A 24,024-nucleotide genomic window follows, 5' to 3' on the forward strand; every position below is an offset into this window, starting at 1 on the left:
CCTATGTCAGAGCGGTCCTCTATAACCCGAGTGCAGGCAGCAGTCATCCATCAAGATGCCATCTCTGCTATTGGCTAAACTGTTGCTCTAAAACACTAGCCTACGTAGACAGTCACAAAATCGATGGTGTGTGTGAGATACGTGCAACAGTAGAGGCCACCTTACCTGCGCTTCTTCCCTCTATCAGCACGTACTTTCAAGACACTCAAAAAACACCTTGTCACATACCATTCGTCACAGTCTTTAGCACCTCCTGCGCCCAGTCCAACAATCATTATTGGTGCTCCCACTCCCTCCTCCTCGGATTCCCTCATTACCACCCAGCAAAAGTGCCCTTCATCTCTCCATAGACTTTACTAATGTACTCAGCTATTTACATAAAATACAGATGTGCTCTTTGCAGTAGGCATATAAACCTTCTGCGCTTCTTTATGGCACTAAAACTGCCACTAGACAAGTCGGACCCTTTTCCCCCCAGGGAAACCACACACATATTGACATAAGTGATGTATATATGACAGCCAACCACCTGAAACTCAACTCAAGCAAAACTGAAATAATCCTCTTTGGCCCTCACCAAAAAAACCTGGGACCCCCCATGGTGGCCCACCACGCTAGGCCCTGCACCCACCCCCGCCAACTACGCACGCAACCTCAGCATCATCCTAGACTCCTCCCTCTCTATGACCCAACAAATCAACGCTCTTACCTCCTCATGCTTCAACAAACTCCGTATACTGAAAAACATTCAAATGGATCCCCACAGAGACCAGAAAAACTGTCACTCACGCACTCATCAGCAGCAGGCTTGATTACAGAAACGCCCTCTACGCCGGCACCACTCTAAAACTCAAGTGCAAACTACACGCATCCAGAACTCAGCAGCACGACTCATCCTCGACCTCCACCGACACGAACACATCTCTCCACACCTCAAATCCCTCCACTGGCTCCCCATTGACAAAAGGATCACCTTCAAGATCCTCATCCTCACACACAAATCACTCCACAACACAGGCCCTGCCTACCTCAACGAGAGTCACCTTCCACACCCCCACACGAAACGTCCGTTCAGCTGACCTCTCTCTCGCCTCTGACCCCCGCATCAAACACACCACCACCGGGGGCAGATCCTTCTCCTACATTGCACCCAAAACATGGAACGCACTCACAACCCACATTCGCAAGACCCAAAACCTACTTCTTTTCAGGAAGGGCCTCAAAACCTGGCTTTTTGAACAGTGAACCTCCTAGCCCCTTTCCCTCCCCCCCGTCCCCCCCCCCAGCGCCTTGAGACCCTCACAGGTGAGTAGCGCGCTTTATAAATCTCTTTGATACAGATCTACCTATATATATATATATATATATATAAATATATATCTACATAGATATATCTATAGATATATCCATGTACCTAGATATATCTATCTACATAGATATATATATATAGATATATACATATATTTTTTTTTAGTTGTTGTATGGTTTCCTTGGGGGCCAAAATGGCCCCCAGGGAAACCCTACAACATCTAAAAAAAAAATTGCCCCCACAGGGGGTCACCCTGCCCACGGGCGACCCCCTGTCATTTCATTTTTTTTGTTTGTATTTTTTTTTTTTTTTTTTTTTTAAATCCCCTGGGGGGGAGCACGATCGCGCCCCCCCCCCCCCCCAGGGGGCACCTACCTTTTTTTTTTTTTAAGAAAATTATGCCGGGGGGGGGGGCGTCCCATTTTCCGGGGGGGGGCGCCCCCCAAAAGTGAAATCCCTGGTGTCTAGTGGGGTTTCCTGGCCCCCGATCGCAGCTGTGCTGCGATCGGGGGCCAGGAAACCGTTTCAGAAGGCCTCATAAGAAAGGGGAGACTCTCCCCTTTCTTACGAGGCCTTCTGAAACTGTTTCAGAAGGCCTCGTAAGAAAGGGGAGAGTCTCCCCTTTCTTACGAGGCCTTTTCAAACTGTTTCCTGACCCACCCGATCGCAGCTGTGCTGCGATCGGGGGAGCCAGGAAACCTGAAAGTGTTTCCTGGCCCCCGATCGCAGCACAGCTGCGACCGGGGGCCAGGAAACACTTTCAGGAAGGAAAAAAAAATCCTCGGGTGCAACGCACCCGAGGATTTATTAATGCCCTTCCTGGTGTCGGCCACTGGTCGTGACCCGCACCAGGGAGGGTGTGTGCCGACGCCCGCACTTAAGAGGTTAAGGTCTTTGGGGTCTCTCATCCATCTGTATGTGATCCTTGATCCAATGAGCTTGACCATACTATGGAAATTCCTGAAAGGGGCATCTACTTTGTATGATAATCTCTTGAGCACTTTAGATTTGAAACTTTACTTGACAAAGCTATAAAATATTTTCAAAAAGTATTGACCCTCAATCCGTATCTTTGCTGATTCTGTGCGGACTATTCTTGATGGGGATAAGGTAAAGAGTCTGGCTCACTTTCCGACATGTTTTATTCCTGTGAGTGTGACTGAAGTTTGGAATAAAGTCTGTCTCTGATTAATTTAGCAACTAACCTAGATCTTCGGGGTTCATCTTTATTAATTCCTCTCCTTAGAGACAACGACTTTGTTTGTGCTTCGCCATATGTTGAACTTTGTTTTAGGGGTTTAAATGTAGCCATTCTATCCTTAAGTTGTGGTAGACCAGATATAAGCCAAAGTTTGCATTTGGATGAGTGGCTTAAAAATTCAAGTAAATTAGATTAATGTAGCACGTTGTCAGCAATAGCACCCAGGTCCTGTTAGGCCTGCGTCCTATGCTCCAAAAATGGACATACAAATAGATTGAGGTTTCTGCAGTTATGTAGAAAGTATCAGCATAACTCATCGCCCAATATAGACAAAACCAAAATAACGTGACAGAACAAAATAATACTATTTAAATATTAGATAATAAAAGAAAAAAACAAGAATACAATTTGAAACCTAAAGCATATTCTAAGGTCCGAGTGCACAAAGAAAGAAATATCTTGGAAGGCATAACATTGAATATTAGGTATATTCACAATCTTCCATCCAAGTTGGTCATTTCCTACTCATTTAAAAACGTGTCCTCAAATACTTCCTTCTGTTGTAAGAAAATGGCAAATTTAGAAAATTAAATGATTCAAATTTGGTAAGCAAACAAATGTAAATCTTTTTTTCCTTTTTCTTTCCTCCTTGTACAATTAATCCGAACTGGAATACGCGTTTGACACTTTAAAAGGCAAAACAGGACTTTGTGTACAAATGAAAGATGATGTACTGTTTTTCTGTGTTTTCTAATGTAATATACAAAAGAAATCTAAACAACGTTATTTTCCAGTGTCATTGGTCTTTTGTGTGGTTATAACTAGGGGTCGGCGTAACTCTTGTAATTCATTATAAAATAATCATGTGGAATTTAAAAAACATTCCATGTGGTTGTGCATAATTATGCATGAAGAGTAATTCTGCATTTAGCACTACTTCTTAACGGAAAAATGCACACCCTCACACAAAATGGCCGTAAGAATGCATTTTTGTGAGAAGGTAGCCTCTTTCTAGCCTTGTTACCCCCACTTTTGGCCTGTTTGTGAGTGTATGTCAGGATGTTTGTCACTGTTTTCACTGTCTCACTGGGATCCTGATAGCCAGGCCTCAGTGCTCATAGTGAAAACACTATGTTTTCAGTATGTTTGTTATGTGTCACTGGTATCCTGCTGGTCAGGACCCCAGTGCTCATAGGTTTGTGGCCTATATGTATGTGTCACTGGGACCCTGTCACACAGGGCCCCAGTGCTCATAGGTGTGCATGTATATGTTCCCTGTGTGGTGCCTAACTGTCTCACTGAGGCTCTGCTAACCAGAACCTCAGTGGTTATGCTCTCTCATTACTTTCAAATTGTCACTAACAGGCTAGTGACCATTTTTACCAATTTACATTGGCTTACTGGAACACCCTTATAATTCCCTAGTATATGGTACTGAGGTACCCAGGGTATTGGGGTTCCAGGAGATCCCTATGGGCTGCAGCATTTCTTTTGCCACCCATAGGGAGCTCTGACAATTCTTACACAGGCCTGCCACTGCAGCCTGAGTGAAATAACGTCCACGTTATTTCACAGCCATTTTACACTGCACTTAAGTAACTTATAAGTCACCTATATGTCTAACCTTTACCTGGTAAAGGTTAGGTGCAAAGTTACTTAGTGTGAGGGCACCCTGGCACTAGCCAAGGTGCCCCCACATTGTTCAGAGCCAATTCCCTGAACTTTGTGAGTGCGGGGACACCATTACACGCATGCACTACATATAGGTCACTACCTATATGTAGCTTCACCATGGTAACTCCGAATATGGCCATGTAACATGTCTATGATCATGGAATTGCCCCCTCTATGCCATCCTGGCATTGTTGGTACAATTCCATGATCCCAGTGGTCTGTAGCACAGACCCTGGTACTGCCAAACTGCCCTTCCTGGGGTTTCACTGCAGCTGCTGCTGCTGCCAACCCCTCAGACAGGCAGCTGCCCTCCTGGGGTCCAGCCAGGCCTGGCCCAGGATGGCAGAACAAAGAACTTCCTCTGAGAGAGGGTGTGACACCCTCTCCCTTTGGAAAATGGTGTGAAGGCAGGGGAGGAGTAGCCTCCCCCAGCCTCTGGAAATGCTTTCTTGGGCACAGATGTGCCCAATTCTGCATAAGCCAGTCTACACCGGTTCAGGGACCCCTTAGCCCCTGCTCTGGCGCGAAACTGGACAAAGGAAAGGGGAGTGACCACTCCCCTGACCTGCACCTCCCCTGGGAGGTGTCCAGAGCTCCTCCAGTGTGCTCCAGACCTCTGCCATCTTGGAAACAGAGGTGCTGCTGGCACACTGGACTGCTCTGAGTGGCCAGTGCCACCAGGTGACGTCAGAGACTCCTTGTGATAGGCTCCTTCAGGTGTTAGTAGCCTCTCCTCTCTCCTAGGTAGCCAAACCCTCTTTTCTGGCTATTTACGGTCTCTGTCTCTGGGGAAACTTTAGATAACGAATGCATGAGCTCAGCCGAGTTCCTCTGCATCTCCCTCTTCACCTTCTGATAAGGAATCGACCGCTGACCGCGCTGGAAGCCTGCAAACCTGCAACATAGTAGCAAAGACGACTACTGCAACTCTGTAACGCTGATCCTGCCGCCTTCTCGACTGTTTTCCTGCTTGTGCATGCTGTGGGGGTAGTCTGCCTCCTCTCTGCACCAGAAGCTCCGAAGAAATCTCCCGTGGGTCGACGGAATCTTCCCCCTGCAACCGCAGGCACCAAAAAGCTGCATTACCGGTCCCTTGGGTCTCCTCTCAGCACAACGAGCGAGGTCCCTCGAATCCAGCGACGCTGTCCAAGTGACCCCCACAGTCCAGTGACTCTTCAGCCCAAGTTTGGTGGAGGTAAGTCCTTGCCTCACCTCGCTGGGCTGCATTGCTGGGAACCGCGACTTTGCAGCTACTCCGGCCCCTGTGCACTTCCGGCGGAAATCCTTTGTGCACAGCCAAGCCTGGGTCCACGGCACTCTAACCTGCATTGCACGACTTTCTAAGTTGGTCTCCGGCGACGTGGGACTCCTTTGTGCAACTTCGGCGAGCACCGTTTCACGCATCCTCGTAGTGCCTGTTTCTGGCACTTCTCCGGGTGCTATCTGCTTCAGTGAGGGCTCTTTGTCTTGCTCGACGTCCCCTCTCTCTTCAGGTCCAATTTGCGACCTCCTGGTCCCTCCTGGGCCCCAGCAGCGTCCAAAAACGCCAAACGCACGATTTGCGTGTAGCAAGGCTTGTTGGCGTCCTTCCGGCGGGAAAACACTTCTGCACGACTCTCCAAGGCGAGCGGGATTTGTCCACCAAAGGGGAAGTCTCTAGCCCTTTTTCGTTCCTGCAGAAACCTCAGCTTCTTCTGCCCAGTCGAAGCTTCTTTGCACCCGCAGCTGGCATTTCCTGGGCATCTGCCCATCCCCGACTTGCTTGTGACTTTTGGACTTGGTCCCCTTGTTCCACAGGTACCCTAGATTGGAAATCCACAGTTGTTGCATTGCTGGTTTGTGTCTTTCCTGCATTATTCCTCTAACATGACTATTTTGTCCTTAGGGGAACTTTAGTGCACTTTGCACTCACTTTTCAGGGTCTTGGGGAGGGTTATTTTTCTAACTCTCACTATTTTCTAATAGTCCCAGCGACCCTCTACAAGGTCACATAGGTTTGGGGTCCATTCGTGGTTCACATTCCACTTTTGGAGTATATGGTTTGTGTTGCCCCTATCCCTATGTTTCCCCATTGCATCCTATTGTAACTATACATTGTTTGCACTGTTTTCTAAGACTATACTGCATATTTTTGCTATTGTGTATATATATCTTGTGTATATTTCCTATCCTCTCACTGAGGGTACACTCTAAGATACTTTGGCATATTGTCATAAAAATAAAGTACCTTTATTTTTAGTATAACTGTGTATTGTGTTTTCTTATGATATTGTGCATATGACACTAAGTGGTACTGTAGTAGCTTCACACGTCTCCTAGTTCAGCCTAAGCTGCTCTGCTAAGCTACCATTATCTATCAGCCTAAGCTGCTAGACACCCTATACACTAATAAGGGATAACTGGGCCTGGTGCAAGGTGCAAGTACCCCTTGGTACTCACTACAAGCCAGTCCAGCCTCCTACAATTTTGCACTAAGAAATAGCGCTAAATGCAGCAGAACACAAATAGTGAGCAGCTGCTTGCGATTGCTATAGGTGTTCTTGGGGTAGGATTTTCCCCTAACTTGCTCTATGCATTATGTTCTTTGCTCAAAATGCACCCCTCATCTCTAAAATTGGCCTGGGAATTCATTTTGTGCTAAGAAGTAACACCAAGGGGGTCATTATGATTTCGGCAGATAGTTTTAACTGCCTACCGAACTTCTTATAGGGTGGTTGGTGACACACAGGCTACCTCCCCGCCAGCCCCATTAAGAGTTTCCTGCTAAGTCAGCGGGTGGAAACCTGAGTTTCCGTCTGCTTGCCTAGTGGGAAACAGGCTACAACATTGTCTCCGGGTCATAATCGAGTCAGCAGCAATGCTGTGGTCAGGAGGGTGCACGAGCACCCTCGCAATGTTCACTGTCTGCATAGTGATAGTGCAGGCCAGGGGGGCACCTGCACTGCCCATGCCACCTTTGGGCCATCTGGACCCGTTCTCCGCCAGCCTTTTCATGGCAGTGCTACCCCCATGAAAAGGCTGGCGCAGAATGAGGTTGTAATCCCCAGGGCAGCCTGCAGATTAGGACCGCCACCAACCTCCAGATCACCGGGATGTCTGACCCTGTCACAGCTGGCGGTTCCCTGGTAACTCAACCCCCAGGGTTGTAATGTGGGGGGTCTGCCATCCACGAATCTGGAGAATCGGAACGAGGCCCTAAATGTTCTCTTGGAGTTCTGGCATTTGGCTCTATTTTCTTAGTGCAAAATGCACCCACGCGTCTACAATTGATGCAAGGTTTCGTTTTGCACAACGAAATAGTGCTAAATGCAGCAGAACATGAATAGTGAGCACGAGGGCTGCTTGAAGTCACAAAACGTGCTCTCACGGTAGGATTTACTCCCACCCCCCCAACTTCCTCTTTATTACCCAAGCAGGAGAGATAGCATTATTACTCAAGCGTATTTCAAATTATGCCCTAGTGTTAATATATACAAGAGTGTGAGACAATAAATACAATAGTGGAGCTCTGATTACGATTGTGAGAGTGGTAGGCTAATCCTGCTATCTTTTCAAATTATGACTTTATTTATACATAGTTGGAAATAATTACTCATAGTAAATACTAAATAGGACATGCATCTGCAGCAAGGCTACCACATCCTTTGTCAGCACTGGTGATAAGCACAGCAGTACCTCAAGTGAGGGCGCGCTCCTGCAGTGTGCACTCTCACCATTGTAGCAGGTATGTAGTTACCCTCGAACACTCATATTTGTTTTCATCTTACCACTGATTCTCGTAATCGTTTTTTTTATTTTTTATACATGAGTAGCCATTTTTCAAACTGTACAAATATACTTATACACCTCTCACATTAGTCAAAACTCATGGAGGAGTCAATAAGTGTCCCACTTGTAATATTATTTTATTTACTGCCCCGTCAATAAAGTGTCAGCTGTGCCTAGCCCTACACAAGTAGCAGATTTGTCATCACATAATATAACGTGTCTCCAGGTGCCAATAATCATAAAATACAAGGGAGGTTGCTCATAAGGTTTAAATGGAGTTTAGAGCGACGCAAGAGCAAGAAAAGAGGTATGTCACTGACCTCTCGAACCTTTCCCCACTTCAGTCCAAAAGATTTCACATGACATTTGAAGGTTGAACAGAACACTACAGTATATGCAGAAAGCTTGGCCATATTACAAACAATGTAATCGAAGAAAGTGTTTAAATGGCTTAACGTGATTCTGCATAAGGTTGAAGGGTTAAGAGTTATGCATAGCCAAATATCATGATTTGTCCTTTACTACTAACAAGTGGTGAGAAAATCATATTTTTTCTTTCTTCTTCTTTCTTTCATTTCATTCCTCTTTCGTTGTTTGCTTATTTTTTAATTTCTTGTTAAATGTGATAGTAATTAGGTTGGGCTAGGATGAGCTGCACGTTGTTATAGAATTCCAATTGCTTATTATCAAAGAACATATTGCGTATATACTTAATTTACCATTTTACATTTAGATTGGATCAGTTATATCAGTTTGCCGATTAATACCTCTTTGTAAATACTGTTATCTCTGTGAGCTTTCTTCCTGTAACCAGCACTATGCCAATAAAAGTTTTGCAATCAAAAATAAGTTTACAATGAAAGTAGTTGCTATAGAGCCAAAGTGGTTGATTTTATATTATGTGGAAACATTGCGTAGCCGAACATTTTGTCAAGTAAAGGCTAATGCCAAAATTATCACCTTTGCACAATTTAATTAAAAATAAGAATCACTCTATATTACACTATTTAATGTGTAAAATATGTCTTCTTTTTATCATTTAGCTCGATAACGCAGATGAACAAGCAGCTCAGATCAGAAGAGAGCTCGATGGGCGTTTACAGCTAGCCGAACAGATGGCAAAGGTACTTGAATGGTTCATGATCCTGTATTTCTTGGAATAACTTTTTTTAGATTTAACAAACACGTGTGGCGAAAAGATAGGAATTATTTGGCAAAGCTGGGATTGCGTATGAAAAGCATATCCTCCTCACCACTAACAATTTAAAGAAGGGTTCTACTTTGGTACGTCATGACTTTTTAATGTATTCTAATTAGCACATTCCTAGTTGGAATGTAGACATTATAATTGCATCGCATCTTCCATCCCAATGTGTGGATGAATATGCGTGGATAGGGTCAGAACATTGATTGAGCATAGGCGGAAGTAGCTTAGTTATGTTCCTGTAGCGATCTTTAACATACTTTCTCACAAATCTTCCAGTGTACTGGTGCACTTTCACAACAGTAGAACCCATTACTAAGTGCCACAGTGAGACCCACATGCATAGAGTGCATGCTAACCTTAGGCTGCAGCAGTCAAAGGGTATTGGAAGTTATTTTCCCCCCGCTGGCATGCCCACCTCCCAATACTTTAAGTACAGGTTTACTGTTGTATAAGTTATGTTCTGGCAGGAGGTTGGTCCAGGCAGTGATGACACAAATCGAAAGGGAGGTCTTAGTTAACTACCTAATGGAGTGTGAAAATTATTGCAAAAGTGAGAAAAAGTGTAATTTAGGTGTTAGCTGAGTCATGGGTGTCAATACCTAAAAATTCCAAGTTTGGCAGAGTGACATCTTGCACACTTTTTTCCTTTATAGCCCCTAATTATGACTTAGGCGGATGGAAATGGACGTCTGCTGAAGTCTCGCAGTCGGGTTACCACCAGTGCGGTCCCCTTCACGCGGCCACTAATAAGAGTTTCCTGCTGGGTCAGCGGGCGGAAACATTGTTTCTGCCCGCTGGCCCAGGGGAAACAGCCCACAACCTTGATGCTGGCTGATAATAGGGCTGGCAGCAAAGGTGCGGTGCGTAGGGTGCCCCTGCACCCATCATGCTTTTCACTGTCTGCAAAGCAGATAGTGAAAAGCATGACCGGGCTGGCCATCAGGGCCCCTGCACTGCCCATGCCAAGTGCATGGGCAGTGCAGGGGCCCCCATGTGGCCCCCTGCACCCTGTCTCCACCAGCCTTTACTTGGTAGTGCTACCACCATGTAAGCGCCGGCAGAGAAGGGACTCATGCTCTACAGGGCAGCACTGCTTGCAGCAGTGCCCTGGTGGTTTAGGACCCCCAGCCCATCCAGTGTAGGAGAATTGAAGGTGCTGGCGGTCCGACCGTAGCAAAAACCGCCACGGTCATAATGTGTCTGTCAGACCGCCACATTGGCAGTGGTCCGACCACCAACCGCGGTGGGTTGTAATGAGGGGCCTAGTCTTTATTGACATTTCAACAGGATGCAGCTAATTATTGCAATAGTACAAATACTACCATAACCTAGAAACATCCCTTCTCTCTCCCACCCCCTCCCACATTCCAACATCATGATAATATCTAGTGTGGTGTCCAGTAACCTGCACACCTACGTATACAAAAAGAGATCAATGCAATCTTTGAAATACTCTCAGCCACTAGTAATTCCTCAGGGCTGCATCCCAATCCATCATTATTTTGCATACCATGACACCCCAGATTAGAAACAGTTATATGCAAATCAGTCTTGACTTTTCTCTAGTGGGAACAATTCATCCCAGCCTGAACCTCCAGACCAGGTCCTTCCTGAACCTGAACACAAGCAACCTAGGACTGGTGTCACTCATTTTTTAGCTCATCAGCCAGGTATAACTTGGTTTCAGTGGGTTCACAGAGAAATGTGGGCATACCCGTCCAGCTTCTAACAAGTATACAAAGAGTGGGAATGGTATGCCTAGACGTGGAGACGTGGATCCCATGCACAGTGTCTCATCAGTACCATCGTCAGGATGGACTAGTCTCTACAGAATCTGGAAAAATCCCAAATTTGAAGGTGCAGGGAGTAGACCTTGTGAATAAAGATTGTATTGTTTGTTATTGCTGAATTAATCAGTCACACAAACTCATATATAGCTCATCAAGGTGGTTACATAAAGATCCTGATTTCTTCTTCCATAGATCCCAGCATAGACCATGTAAGAGGTTCCCTTGTTTACTGTGTGCAAATCATCAATTCCAAGGCAATTTTAGATACAGCGAAAATGCAGCCAAGGGTTGTATCTCCACTGACCACTCCAAATGTTTAGCAGGATTTATTTGCTGTTGCGGAGAATCCTGCAGTTCTGTGGTCTTCCTCAAGGAACTCAAGAAAAGCAGCAAATAAATCCTGATTGCCAGCGGTGAATGTCATATCCACCTACTCTCCTCAAGTGCAGAAGCTCTGTAGCTTTCCTGTCTCTCTCATCTCATGAGGGGTGTTTGTGAATGTGCTGGGAGGTGAGGTTTATAAATGGCAAGTAGCGAGTGCAGTATTTAGGCTTGACATGACTATACAGGAGTTGCACATTGGTGTTACTTCTCACTTAGACATCTGTGCGAGGAAACCCCTACCTGCTTGATACATGGCCATCTTTAACTCAGAAGTATCTTATAATCTGAGAAAGCACCGTGGTAAACCCCATCACCCAAGAGGTGAGAGATCCAGTGCCTGCACGCTTTAAAACAGAAAGACAGAGTCACACCGCCCAAGCAGTAAACTTCAAAGGGTTCCTTACTCCACCGTCAAGCAGTGCCACATTTTTGGGTCATCCTATTCAGACTTAAGAACCTTGCCCCCCAAAAGGAACACAGGCCTGAACTATTGCACTGTATTAGAAGGCATAGACAATGTAAAATCGTAATGGGCCAAATGGCAGGTAAGAGACTGTTGCATAATACATTGTGAAAATTGGTTAGCACGGGCTTAGGGAAAGACAATGATATAGAGGGAAGGAGTGCCTCAAATTGGTCAGGTCTTAATGGACCTGACAGATGTAGCAATGGGCTAATATTATGAACTACTACAAGTACTGAAGGGAATATTGATTTTAACAAGTGCACCTATATGTAAAAAAAAGGAAAACATTTTTTTTCTGACTTTAAAACCTTTGGAATGCATTTACTGTACCACACAAAGAGATGTGATGGAAGTATGATGTTAGCATAAAGTAATTTCTTTTTGTTTAATAAAGTTCTGACTGACTCATTGCAAATTGAGTGCCGGAGGTAGTAGCTTTGTTTATAACTGAAAGCACCAGGGTTGTATAGTACTGGGCTAAGTTGCCTAATGATGAGAGGAGGTCACTATGCCAGCTATATCCCTGTAACAGTCAATTTCCAAGCAAGGGCTTATTAGGCTTATTAGACATTAGATATGTGCCCTGTGCGATCTGTCTCCACTTATCTCCTCAAAAAACCTCATTACGGATTACTGCAGAAGAAGTTTCGCATTACTGTTGCTAAGGGACAAATCAAGCCTACCCAACCCAATTTATTTGGCCTCCAAATACAATTCCCCTCACCAACCAATAGTTTTCATTTAATGGTGGCTGCAGTATCCTTTAATGGGAACCCTCAAAATATATTTTCTCTCCCTGCACCGCACAAGCCAGAGTTCCCTACCCTCCTCAGAGATCCGAGATGAAAAGCTGTGAAACAGAGAGAGCACACTCCAGGTACCCAAGCAAACTCTCCAGCATATGCTTTTCAGGACCTCCACCTCACTTACAGTCCTTCCCTAACACTAAGAAGGATCTAGACACTCCAGGCACAGAGTCCCACTCCTACAATCTTCTCCACAGCCAGCATCACCTCTGCTCTTTATCCTACTAAGAGCATCTGTTACGGATATAGTGATTACACAGAGAGCTTCAAGACAACTAGTGCTTCAAATGAACTCACCTTTCATAAGAGCCCAAATGACAGCCACCCACAAAGCAGACAAAAAGGGACGCACCATTAGAGACCTTCAGGGAGCCCAAAAGCAGCCTGTCGATTCCTCACCAATATTGAATGGCTAAATTATTCTTTAGATGGAACTCCGAGGGACTACGGACTCCACCTGCAGCTATGGGAGACATTCAATAGGTAATAGCAGCCTTCACTAAAGGAATTTGCCACTATGATAGGACTTAGTGAAATCTCTGAGTGAGCTTGACCATGTGAGCCAAAGGCCAGACATGAAAAAGGATCATCTTGCGGTTGCCGGAGTGGAGGGTACACACGAACGAGATAAACTAACAGTTCGGGTCGCCGAACAAGAGAATAGATGCAAATGGCTCACACTCAAAGCAGAGTACATAGAACATAGGTCGCAGCAAACAACATTTGTGTCAGACGCATACCAGACTCAATAACAGATTTGGAGTTGTTGAGCTATGTTCAAGACTTATTCCCATCTCTACTGGAGACGTCAGATGAACTCACAATTGAATTAGATCACACTCATATGGTGGTCAATACATTTCCAACCAAGAACAATTTAACGCCAGACATCCTTTCAAGGGTGCACCAATGCAACTGGAAGGAGGAAATAATGAGATTGGCTACACAAAAGGAGCCTATAGTATTCTAAGGTCCACTCTGATGCTTTTCCAAGACATCTTCAGCTTAACCCTGCTTAAGAGGCAAGCCTTGAAAATAGTGACAGACTAAACTTGCATGCCCATAAGATTCCATATCGCTGGTGCTTTTCAGTCTGCCTCCTCTTTCAATATAAAGACAAACAAGTCTCAGTCTCAACCAGACAGGAGACCATTGACCTCTTATAACTGAGCGATGAACAAGACCGAGACGAGGCCACACAGAAAATGTAAAACTGGCATGGCGCCACCAACAACCCAGGAAATCCAGATTCAAAGAAGCACAGCCAGCAGCTAATGAACAACAGTGTTCCCCTATGGGCCTCATCCCAGTCAGACAAGCCATAAGGGATGGAAAAAAGATGCCATCCGGGCAGCCCTACACCATGGAGAGACACATGGAGCCAAGACAGTCTTTTAATGACTTGGGGCGACGTCCTGCAGCAACATGAGGTTGTGAGTCCCCTGCAACTGGTCGATGGAGTCCAACACAACTGAGAAACTGGCACCGGCTTGACAACTTTTTTTCGACTTTGTGATGGAAGAGCATACCCCGCCTTGCTAAACAACTTGTTTGTACGCTAAATGAGAAGAGGTGAAGGAACAGGCCATGGCGAGGCAGAAGACATAACCGCAGATGCGGGAAAAGCTAACCCGAACATAGTGGGTGACCAGAATCCTACACTTGGGGAATTTCCAGAGACTGTGGGGCAAAACCCTAGTGAGGGGAATGAAACCCTGGAGACTCCTCCCCAGACCAGGTATTTTTGTTTTTGTTGTATTGTTTGTTTGTTATCTTGGCAGCCAACCCAACAATCTGCAATACAGGATTTTAACTTAGCGAGATAGACATGGGAGTGCCTAATGTGTCTAGACATATATGGGCCAGTAGAAGACAACTAGCCCCATTTCCTTTATGCAAGACAAGAGGCAAAACCTGATCTTAGTCGCCCTGAATGTCCAGGGTCTTAAATAGCAGGTCAAGAGGAAATCTTTACTCCACTGAATACATGCAAAACAAGTAGATGTGGTCTTCCTACAGAAGCCTCCTGGCGGGGGGGTGTTAAGAGGTGCCAATCCGGATATTTTCTAATGCGCAGACTAAAACCAGGGGAGTGGATATACTGGTGGGATCCACTACCCCATTAAAGGTAGACACAAATAATAGAGATTCGGATGGGGTGGATAATAATAGTCAAAGGGACATTAGTGAACAGATGCATCACTATGGTGTTGGTATGTGGACCTAACAAACACTTCTACTCTTGGCTGTTTCCTTTCTTATCCACCCATTCATGTCAATATGATAGTGATTGGAGATGTTAATGTGGCCCTCAACCCAGTAATGGACAGATCCCAAACCTATTGGAAAACACTGCACCCCCCCCAACCACCTTCTATGACACTGGGCCTGTAGGACTTACAATTGATTGATTTCTGGTGGCCCAACCATGCAACAGACTACACGTTCTGCTCACATGTCCATAAGTCCCATTCCCAGACAGACCGTATCTTTCTCACCCCCTCAATAAGATTCTGAGTGGGATCCTTAAAGATAGGGACATAGGTACTGTTCGACCATGTGGTATATGTCATGCACTTGTTGACCTACTCAGACCCTGTCCCCAGAAGAGTGTGGAAGATGAATAAAATAGCTTTTTGAGAGACAGTCCTCAGGGAAAATATAAATGAGGGCTTGGAAAATTATTTTAAGAAAATGAGACCGGCAATATCAGTAATGCCACTCTATGGGATGCCGCAAAATCGGTGATCGGAGGTGAATTCATTAGTCACACTACCACATTTCTCCAGTTTGTACGTTCAAAAAGACTGGAAACAGAGAGAGTGAAATACACAAATTAAAATTGGGATTTAAACACTTGGGCAACAGGAAAATGCAAAGGACTCTGTGAATAACTGGGGAGAGGGGGCTAGAGGCAATCTTGACCAAAATGCTGCTTGTAAACTCTTAGAAACAAAGTAGCAATATTATGATCGAGGTGATGAGGCTGATAGGCTTCTTTCACATAAATTACACCAACTGAGCACTAAGAATTATATAACCACCATAAGAGATAGCGACGGGTACTGCTGCTATAATTGCAGGAAAACACTGATAGTCTTTTCAAAATACCATACAGCTTTATACAGAGCAATGTCGAGGAATGAAACACTACAGGATGCATATCTCTCAGAGATACATTTTTCAGATGTTGAGGCCACACTCCAGGAGGAATTAGATTTGCCAATCCCAGAGGAACAGGTCTTACAAGGCATACAAATGCTTCCCAATATCAAGGTGCCAGCTCCAGATGGATTCCCTAATTTGTTCTATAAAACTTTTGTTGGAATCCTGCCTTCATATCTAAAAAAGACAAATAACTTTTTGAATACACACAAAGTCACCCCTTTTATGATGGATAACATTCTAACCCTAATAGCAAAGCCAGAAAAGATGTACAGAAACGTGGGTCCTCTTTCCAGATAGCCCTCCTCAATTGTGTTGTCAAGATCTATACTGAAAATATGACCTAGAGACTAAACGGGGAGTGGCCAGACCTGATATCCCCATATCAGTTGAGGTTCATCAGTGACCATCAAACGGAAGATAATATAAGACTGATGGTAAATTTAATAGGCCAGGCAGTGACCACATACAGATCCTCCATCTTTTGCTTGATGCGCAGAAGGCATTTGATCGTGTTGAGTAGGCTTGTTTAACTAAAACTGTAGATAAAACAAGACCGGGCCCTCAGATTAAGGCCTATACACTGGCAAAACATGTGAGACCCTCCACTAGAATTTGTATACAAACTAATATTTTACATTCAATAAGGCTGACCTGGTGGACATGCCTGGGATGGAACCTTGCACCTATGATCTTCACTCTATTGCTGAAATATTTGTTCCAACATAATTAGACCAACTCAAACATTACAGGTTTGGAAAGGGTCAGGTGAAGATGTCACTCTTCACTGATGATCTCATATGTTTCTTGATTAACCTGCCACCTCTCTCCCCTTTTTGATCGAAGAATTGGACCGTATGATCAGGTGTCTGGCTTCAAGATCAATTACCAGAAGTCAAAGTGATGGGAGTGGAGAAGAATCCAGAAGACAGTGAAAAAATTGCCTCAGGATACCAGTTCAAAAATGTGCCAACCAGTATTGACTACCTCAGGGAAACAGTTCCTCACAGTACTCGTGACCTTTAACACTGTAATGTACCCCTCCATTCTGGACATCCTGTTTAAGGATATCTTTCAGTGGGGCCGACTGGAGATTTCTTGGATAGGCAGGGTTAACTGCATCACAATTAATTTCCTGCCACAAAATGTATACCTTTGCCAATGCCTATGAGTGACAATTTTTCTACACCTATTGAAATCCATACAAACTCAAATCTGGACATTTATAGAAAATAACAAAACACCCTGAATTGCCAAATCCCAAATGATCAGGGACCAGCAGAGGGGGAAATGGTGGCTCCAGAGATGGTAAGATATATGTTAGCAGCACAGTTTATAGCAGGCCTCACATGTGCTCCCCAGTGGCCGAGAAACCCTGGTGCCACCAAGAACAGGACCGCTCCCTTTACACTAGCTGTTGTGGTTGCCCCCACAGGCACGCTGCTTACTGGGCCCTTCTCCTGGGTGACAGATGTGACGCTACAATTTTGGAATAAGGCAGTTCGGACAAGACAGGTTACCACCTATACTTCCATATTGACCCCAGTGCTGGGGGAACTAGGCTTCCCCCTGGGGATAACAGATGGGGGTTACTGAACATGAGTAGAAATTGACGTATTATTCCTTGGCGAACTATGCTCCAATGGCATCCCAAAGACCAGAAACCAATGCACCAAAGATTTAAGTTACTGCCCGCCGACCTTTACTGTATTACTCAATTGCTGCACTGGCCAAGTCTCCCCAACATCAAGGAAACAGGGACAAAAGAGATGGCGGGTGGAAGTTATGAGGTCAGATGGAGACACCACTAAAGGTCTCTCGTCTTTTTTGCACCCTAGACAGACCTCCTTGCCTGACAAAACTACGTACATGGAACACTGGTCTGCAGATTTTGGCATTGCATTGACAGAGGCAATCTGGATACAAATCTGGGGCAGAGTGGCACAAACCTCCCTTTGCCTCCAATAGAGGGTGAGTGCTTTAAAATAATGTTGCAGTGGTACTTGCTCCCAGTCTGAAAATTATATGTAATGCCCTGCCATGCTACTAAGTCTCACTGGTCACTGACAGCAGTAAACCTAGTATGGGGTGAGTAGCAGAATGGGATTGGCTCCAGAGACAACACTGAACCCTTTACCTGCCTTTGCCAATCCTCCCTGAAGCTACTTCCAGTCTCCACCTTTTCATTGAAAGCCATAGAGCATGCAGGCCATCTCCCTGTGGACAAACTAATTGTGGTCGGTGAAAGAAACCTCCAGCATCCCTGCCACAGACGTGGAACCATATGGACAAGACTGGACAAAGGCAGGGGGGGATTGGCCTCCTCATCAAAATAGGGGTTGGGGAAAACACAGTGATCAGAGAAATGATGAAGAGCCAGTAAGGGGCGGTAGGGCAAGTCATGATCTCAATGATGACTGCTTCTGTTGAGATTCCAGAAAGTTTACATACGTGTATTTTCACCTCAGTCTTAATTGGGCCAAGACCCACAGATTCTTCCCTATCATTTTAAGACTGCCCTCTTTCCAGTGTCCCAGTTCTTTCCTCTTGCAGAGTAACAGTAGCCACATTTGCTAAAAACTAAATCTAGAGTATAAACACTACCCGAGTGAAAATGGCAACCCTTTTGCAACATTTTGCAGACTCACACATTTACTTGTGTTTAGATACCATTTTTACCAGTCTTGCTGTTAAAATCAATTTTAATAGGAGTCACTGTTAACCAATTCAGCATTGTTGTACTGCTACCCTTAAAAGAATCAAAGACTGAGATATCTACATCTGTTAGGTTGCCCTCCACTTACCATAATAGGAACCAGTCAGCTATTTTATCAACAATATTTACTGACCAATACTGCCTGCTGTATCATGGCTTTGAGTGCCACAGCATCTGTTTCAGAGATCTATGTTTCTAGATTCAGCAACTCCCAGGGTATAAAGGAGGCAGGATTTATTATGTAGTTAATGCACTTACAGCTGATTAACAATGACCACAAACTGAATTATTATTAAACATAATAGAGGACTAACAAGACCCCCCAGCACCCGGACCAAGTTTGCCATGAGTATGACCGTGTTGGTAGACTGGATTAAAACCAACTGTCTCAAACTAAACACAGACAAGATAGGAGTTGTTATCTTCGGGATGCATCCTTTACAATGAGACTCATCTGGTGCTGGGAAAAACTTGACCCACAACCATACCAAGAATCTCAGGATTATCATTGACCACCAACTCAACATGACCACCCAAATTGATGCTGTCACAGCCTCCTGCTTACACACCTTGTAGATGCTGAGAAAAATCTAAAACTGCTCCCAGATGCAAAATACTCTGTTTTTCTCTTCACAAACGAACTGAACAATTAGAACACCCTCTATACCAGGATAAGCAAACAACTCAGACAACTGCAAACCATTCATATTTTGGCAACCAGCACCAATCTCAACCTACTACATCACACACACAACACCACACCACAGGAATGTCCATTGGCTTCCAATACACAAGCAAGCATAGTTCAAACTCCACACACACACCTTCATAGCACTACACAACAGGGGTCCAGTCTACCTTATTGGACATGGCTATCACTTCAGTTGAACATGTACTTTTAACGTTTACATGTCCTGATAATGAAAAACTCTTAAATTTGTTTTTCACAACTGCAAGGCCTATCTCATCCATAGAATACCATTGGGTTAACTCATTACATTAAATAATTGAAAACTTTGATTGGGAGTAGGTAGTAATATAGAGTTAGTCTCTAATGTAATGTAATTTAAAACCATTTTAATGGTCAAGTTGGAGTTTAAGTCACAATTCTGAAAATGCCACGTACAGATGGCATTTTTTGGTGCATGCAACTTGTACCTTGGGTCACATGACTAGGTGCGGTTAGCGTTTGTGTATTCCTTCCAGACAGTATCACAAAGAGGGGGACGGGACTGGGAATTGGTAGAATGGTCAATCCTTAGTAGATGGGAGGGACGTATCACAGTTGCACTTCAAAGGCACTGCCCCATCACACTCACAAAGAACGTTATGCTACTCTATTGTCACCCAAGGTCACTTGGAGCCAGGGAAAGAGAAAGATAGAAATTCTAGAACCAGATGTGGGGAAAGTCTATAAGTTTCTCCTTTTCAAAGGTAGCACCAGGTATAATTTGTGGACCAACAGATCAATTCTTCAATGCACACCTGGATCTGTAGATACTACAGAAGGACTACACTGCTGCCTGTGGTCTGCACTGCTGTCTTAGAAGGAAGGCTCGTCCTGCTCCCTTTATCCCATGCTGAGTAACTCCAAGGTCAGCTGACTGACCTCCTGTTCTAAGCTACGGGGACAGAAAAAGCCCCAGAGACCTCCCTGCAACTTTCCAGCTGCTCTATTGCACTGGACCTGCAACTGGATCTGCCTAAGCCCTGCTGGAGTGAATTCCTAATCCCGAGGTGGTTCCTTTCCAGGTCTTGGGCCCTTGACTGGCCTCATAAGGCTCCTCCAGGCCTAACTCGGTGAAGTAAAGCACTGCAAAGCCTTGCCAAACAGATACTAGCCTCATCAGAATCAATGATGAGCAATGTAAAGCCATGCCACACAGCTCCTCAGAACTGACACAGAGTGACACAAAGCATCGCCATACAGCTTCACTGCAAATTATGCCGGATGACGTGAGGCCTTGTAAAAGAAATGCCGCTTAGACCGCTCATCAAGGACACAAGGTACCAACCCCAGTGGGCTAATCTTGGTGCTGTGCCCAGCCTGTGCTTCATTATGGTCAGCCTGAACTTGTGGCTCTGTCCCGGTCCAGCATGATCAAATGCTCTCAGTTGGTGTTTTGCACCTTTTGATGCTACTTTTATCTAAATCTTCAAAATTGCATATCTCCAGTTCTACTGATTGAATTTTTGGTCATTTTGGTCTCAAATAATTTTTAAAATGTACTCTATTTTTTTAAATAGGTTTGGAATTTTGTTTGTGTTGTGTTTTCACTTTATTACTGTTTTAGTGCTGTATAAATGCTTAATAAATTGACTTGAAGTAAAGCTTGACTGTTTTGTGCCAAGCTACCAGAGGGTGAAGCACAGGTTAATTTAGTGACTGCCTGCTTGACTGGACTCCTACTTGTACACATACAGAGAACCTTCGGTTGGACCTTCTCCTAATTGGCTTCTAAAGCCTGAAACGACTTGCTGTTACACTTCAGAGCAGCCTCTTTAATTTTTTAGTTAAATCAATCAATGAGGTGTTATTTGTATAGCACAACTTGTCTCCCGAGTGAGTATTTTATGTGCTTCAGGCAGTTGTCCTTCATCGAGGCAGATATGTTCTTCATACAGTCAAGGTTGATCTTCGTCTTGGTGGAGTTGAGAGGATATGCTGCGTGTCATCAACATAAGAGATGATGTTGATGTCATGCGACCTCACAATGTCTGCGAGTGGTGTCATGTAGCTGGGATAAGGGAGGAACCTTTGGGGACGCTGCGGATGGTGTTCTTCACCTGTGAGGTGAAGGGGGGCAGACTATCTGGGTGCATCCCGTAAGAAAGGATGCCATCCATCTAAGCACATCGTCTCTGATCCCAATCTGGCGTAGTCAGTTGATCAATGTGTGGTGGGAGACGATGTCAAAGGTGGTAGAGAGGTCAAGCAGGATCAGGGCGGCTGCTTCTCCTCTGTCGTGCAGAGGGCAGATGTGATCTGTTGCAGTGATCAGAGCTGTCTTAATCCTGTGATTGACTCTGAAGCCTGATTGGGAGTGGTCTAGCATGTTGTTTCTCTCCAGGAGTTCAGTGAGTTGGAGGTTGATGGCCTTCTCCAGGACTTTGGCGGGGAACGGCAGCAGAGAGATCGGGATGTAGTTTTGGAGCTAGCTGGGCTCTGCAGAGTGCTTCTTGAGGAGGGATCTGATCTCTGTGTGTTTACAGGCTTCCGGAAAAGTGGCCATTGTTAACGAGGTGTTGAGGATAGTGGTGAGCTGGCGACTGATCTCTTTTCTTCAGGGGTTGAAGATCCTGTGGGGCTAGGGGTTGGTGGGTGCTACCGGGATGATGCAGCTCAAGTGTGATTGTTGCTCAGTGTGCTAACATGTCCCCCTGCAGCAACCCGTTGGTCAGCGGTGGAGGTTGATGGGATGTTGGGGATTGAAGTTACTGTAGATGGTTTCTATCTTGTTGTGGAAGTGATCAGCAAGGGTGTTAGACCTGACAGCCTTAGGGTGGTCACACCCAACTTATTGCCTGCCTCCCTTCAATTTTTGACACTGCTTTTGCTGCTTTTAGGACTCTGCGCACTTTACCACTGCTAACCAGTGCTAAATTGCATATGCTCTCTCCCTTAAAACATGGTGACATTGGCTGATACCCAATTGTCATATTTATTTCATTTATTTATAAGTCCCTAGTAAAGTGCACTGCATGTGCCCAGGGCCTGTGAATTAAATGCTACCAGTGGGCCTGCAGCACTGATTGTTCCACCCACGTAAGTAGACCCTTAACCATGTCTTAGGCCTGCCATTGCAAGGCCTGTGTGTGAATTTACAAGTACTTGCCAAGCCTTAAACTCCCCTTTTTCCACATATAAGTCACCCCTAAGGTAGGCCCTAGATAACCCAGAGAGAAGGGTGCTATGTAGGTAAAAGGCAGGACATGTATCTGTGTGTCTTAAATGTCCAGGTAGTGAAAAACTCAAAAATGTGTGTTCCACCCCTGTGAGGTCAGCTTCTTTCATAGCCTAACATTAGAGCTACGCTTATATACTGTTTGAGTGGTAGATTGGGATTAGAAAGGGGTGAACAGGTCATATTTAGTATGGCCAGAATGGTACTACAAAATCCTGCTTATTGGTGAAGTTGGATTGTATATTACTATTTTAGGAATGCTACTTTTAAAAACTGAGCATTTCTCTGCACTTACATCCTTCTGTGCCTTACAGCCTGTCTCCAATCCACATCTGGGCTGGGCTGGTTGACAGCTCCCTTGTGTATTTCACCCAGACAACCACAAACACAGGATGCTCCGTAACACCTGCACACATCTGCATACTGAATGGGTCTTACCCGGCTGGATACTGACACTTACATTTCAAAGGACAGTGGCCTGCCCTCATACAATGGACTGCCAAACCCCCTACTGGGACCCTGGCAGACAGGGTTGTACTGAAAGGGGACTTGTGCACTTCAAAACCTCTCTTTGAAGTCTCCCCCACTTCAAAGGCACTTTGGGGTATATAAACTGTGTTCCTGACCCCACCAACTTAGACACTTCTTGGGACAGACACTCTACACCAGAATCTGCAACCTGCCAAGAGAAGCTGCCTGGCTGCCCAAAGGACTCACTTGGACGGTTCGCTATAAAGGACTGCTGCCTTGATGTTGCCTTGCTGCCTGGCTGGCCTCTCGTTCTGCTGAGAAGTGCTCTCCAAGGGCTTGGATTGAGCTTGCCTCCTGTTTTCTGAAATTTCACGGGCAAAAAGACTTCATCTCTGCAAAGAAACTCCTTGTGCAGTGAAAATCGACGCACAGCATGTCCAGCGGTGATAAAATCACTGCATCGTCGAACCAGAACTATGCAGCCCAGCTCCCCGAGTGGAGATCGACACAGGGCCAACGTTGCGACCGGAACTTCGACTCACAACGCACAGGATCAACGCATCACCGAGCCGGAGCAACGCAGGCCGACTTCCTACGAGAGGAATCGGTGCAACGCCAGCCATACAGCAAAAATTCCACCACATCACCCACTGGATTGACGCAACAGCTGTGACTTCGGCCCACACGTCCAGGATTTCCACTCGTCAAAAGACCGCACATCGCAAGGTGGATTCAAGTCTGCACGCTGGAAATCAGCGCAAAGCCCTTGCCATGTGGCAAAGATTCAACGCATCCTCGGTGTGTGCCTGGAAAACCGATTCATACCAACCTTTTCCACGCATCTCCTCTGCGGTCCTTGTGCGTGAAATTTTGACGCAAACAAGGTACTTTGTGGTTGCTAGAGACCATTGTTGTTTTTAAGAAGTACAGACTCTTCTTATCATTACAAAAAGTAATATTTCAACTTGTGATTATCAATTCTTCATCGTTTTGACCTTATTTTAGTCAGATAAAAATATTTTATTTTTCTAGACCTGGGTGGTGTTCTCACTGTGTTACTGCATGATTTATTGCACAAATACTTTACACATTGCCTTGCAAGCTAAGCCTGACTGCTCAGTGCCAAGCTAGCAGAGGGTGGGCACAGGATAATTTGGATTGT

General features: G+C 45.1%; 1 protein-coding gene across 8 annotated transcripts in view; it reads left to right on the forward strand.

The window, feature by feature from the left end:
* Positions 1–24,024, forward strand: part of CADPS2 (calcium dependent secretion activator 2) — a 1,861,089-nt gene that overhangs the window by 283,136 nt on the left and 1,553,929 nt on the right. For all 8 annotated transcript variants that reach the window (XM_069229895.1, XM_069229888.1, XM_069229890.1 and 5 more), the window contains exon 4: positions 8,996–9,076. In XM_069229895.1, the coding sequence (XP_069085996.1) occupies positions 8,996–9,076 (81 nt within the window). The remainder of the gene's footprint in view (positions 1–8,995; positions 9,077–24,024) is intronic.

The sequence above is a fragment of the Pleurodeles waltl genome, chromosome 4_1 (assembly GCF_031143425.1).
Source record: "Pleurodeles waltl isolate 20211129_DDA chromosome 4_1, aPleWal1.hap1.20221129, whole genome shotgun sequence".
Lineage (NCBI taxonomy): Eukaryota > Metazoa > Chordata > Amphibia > Caudata > Salamandridae > Pleurodeles > Pleurodeles waltl.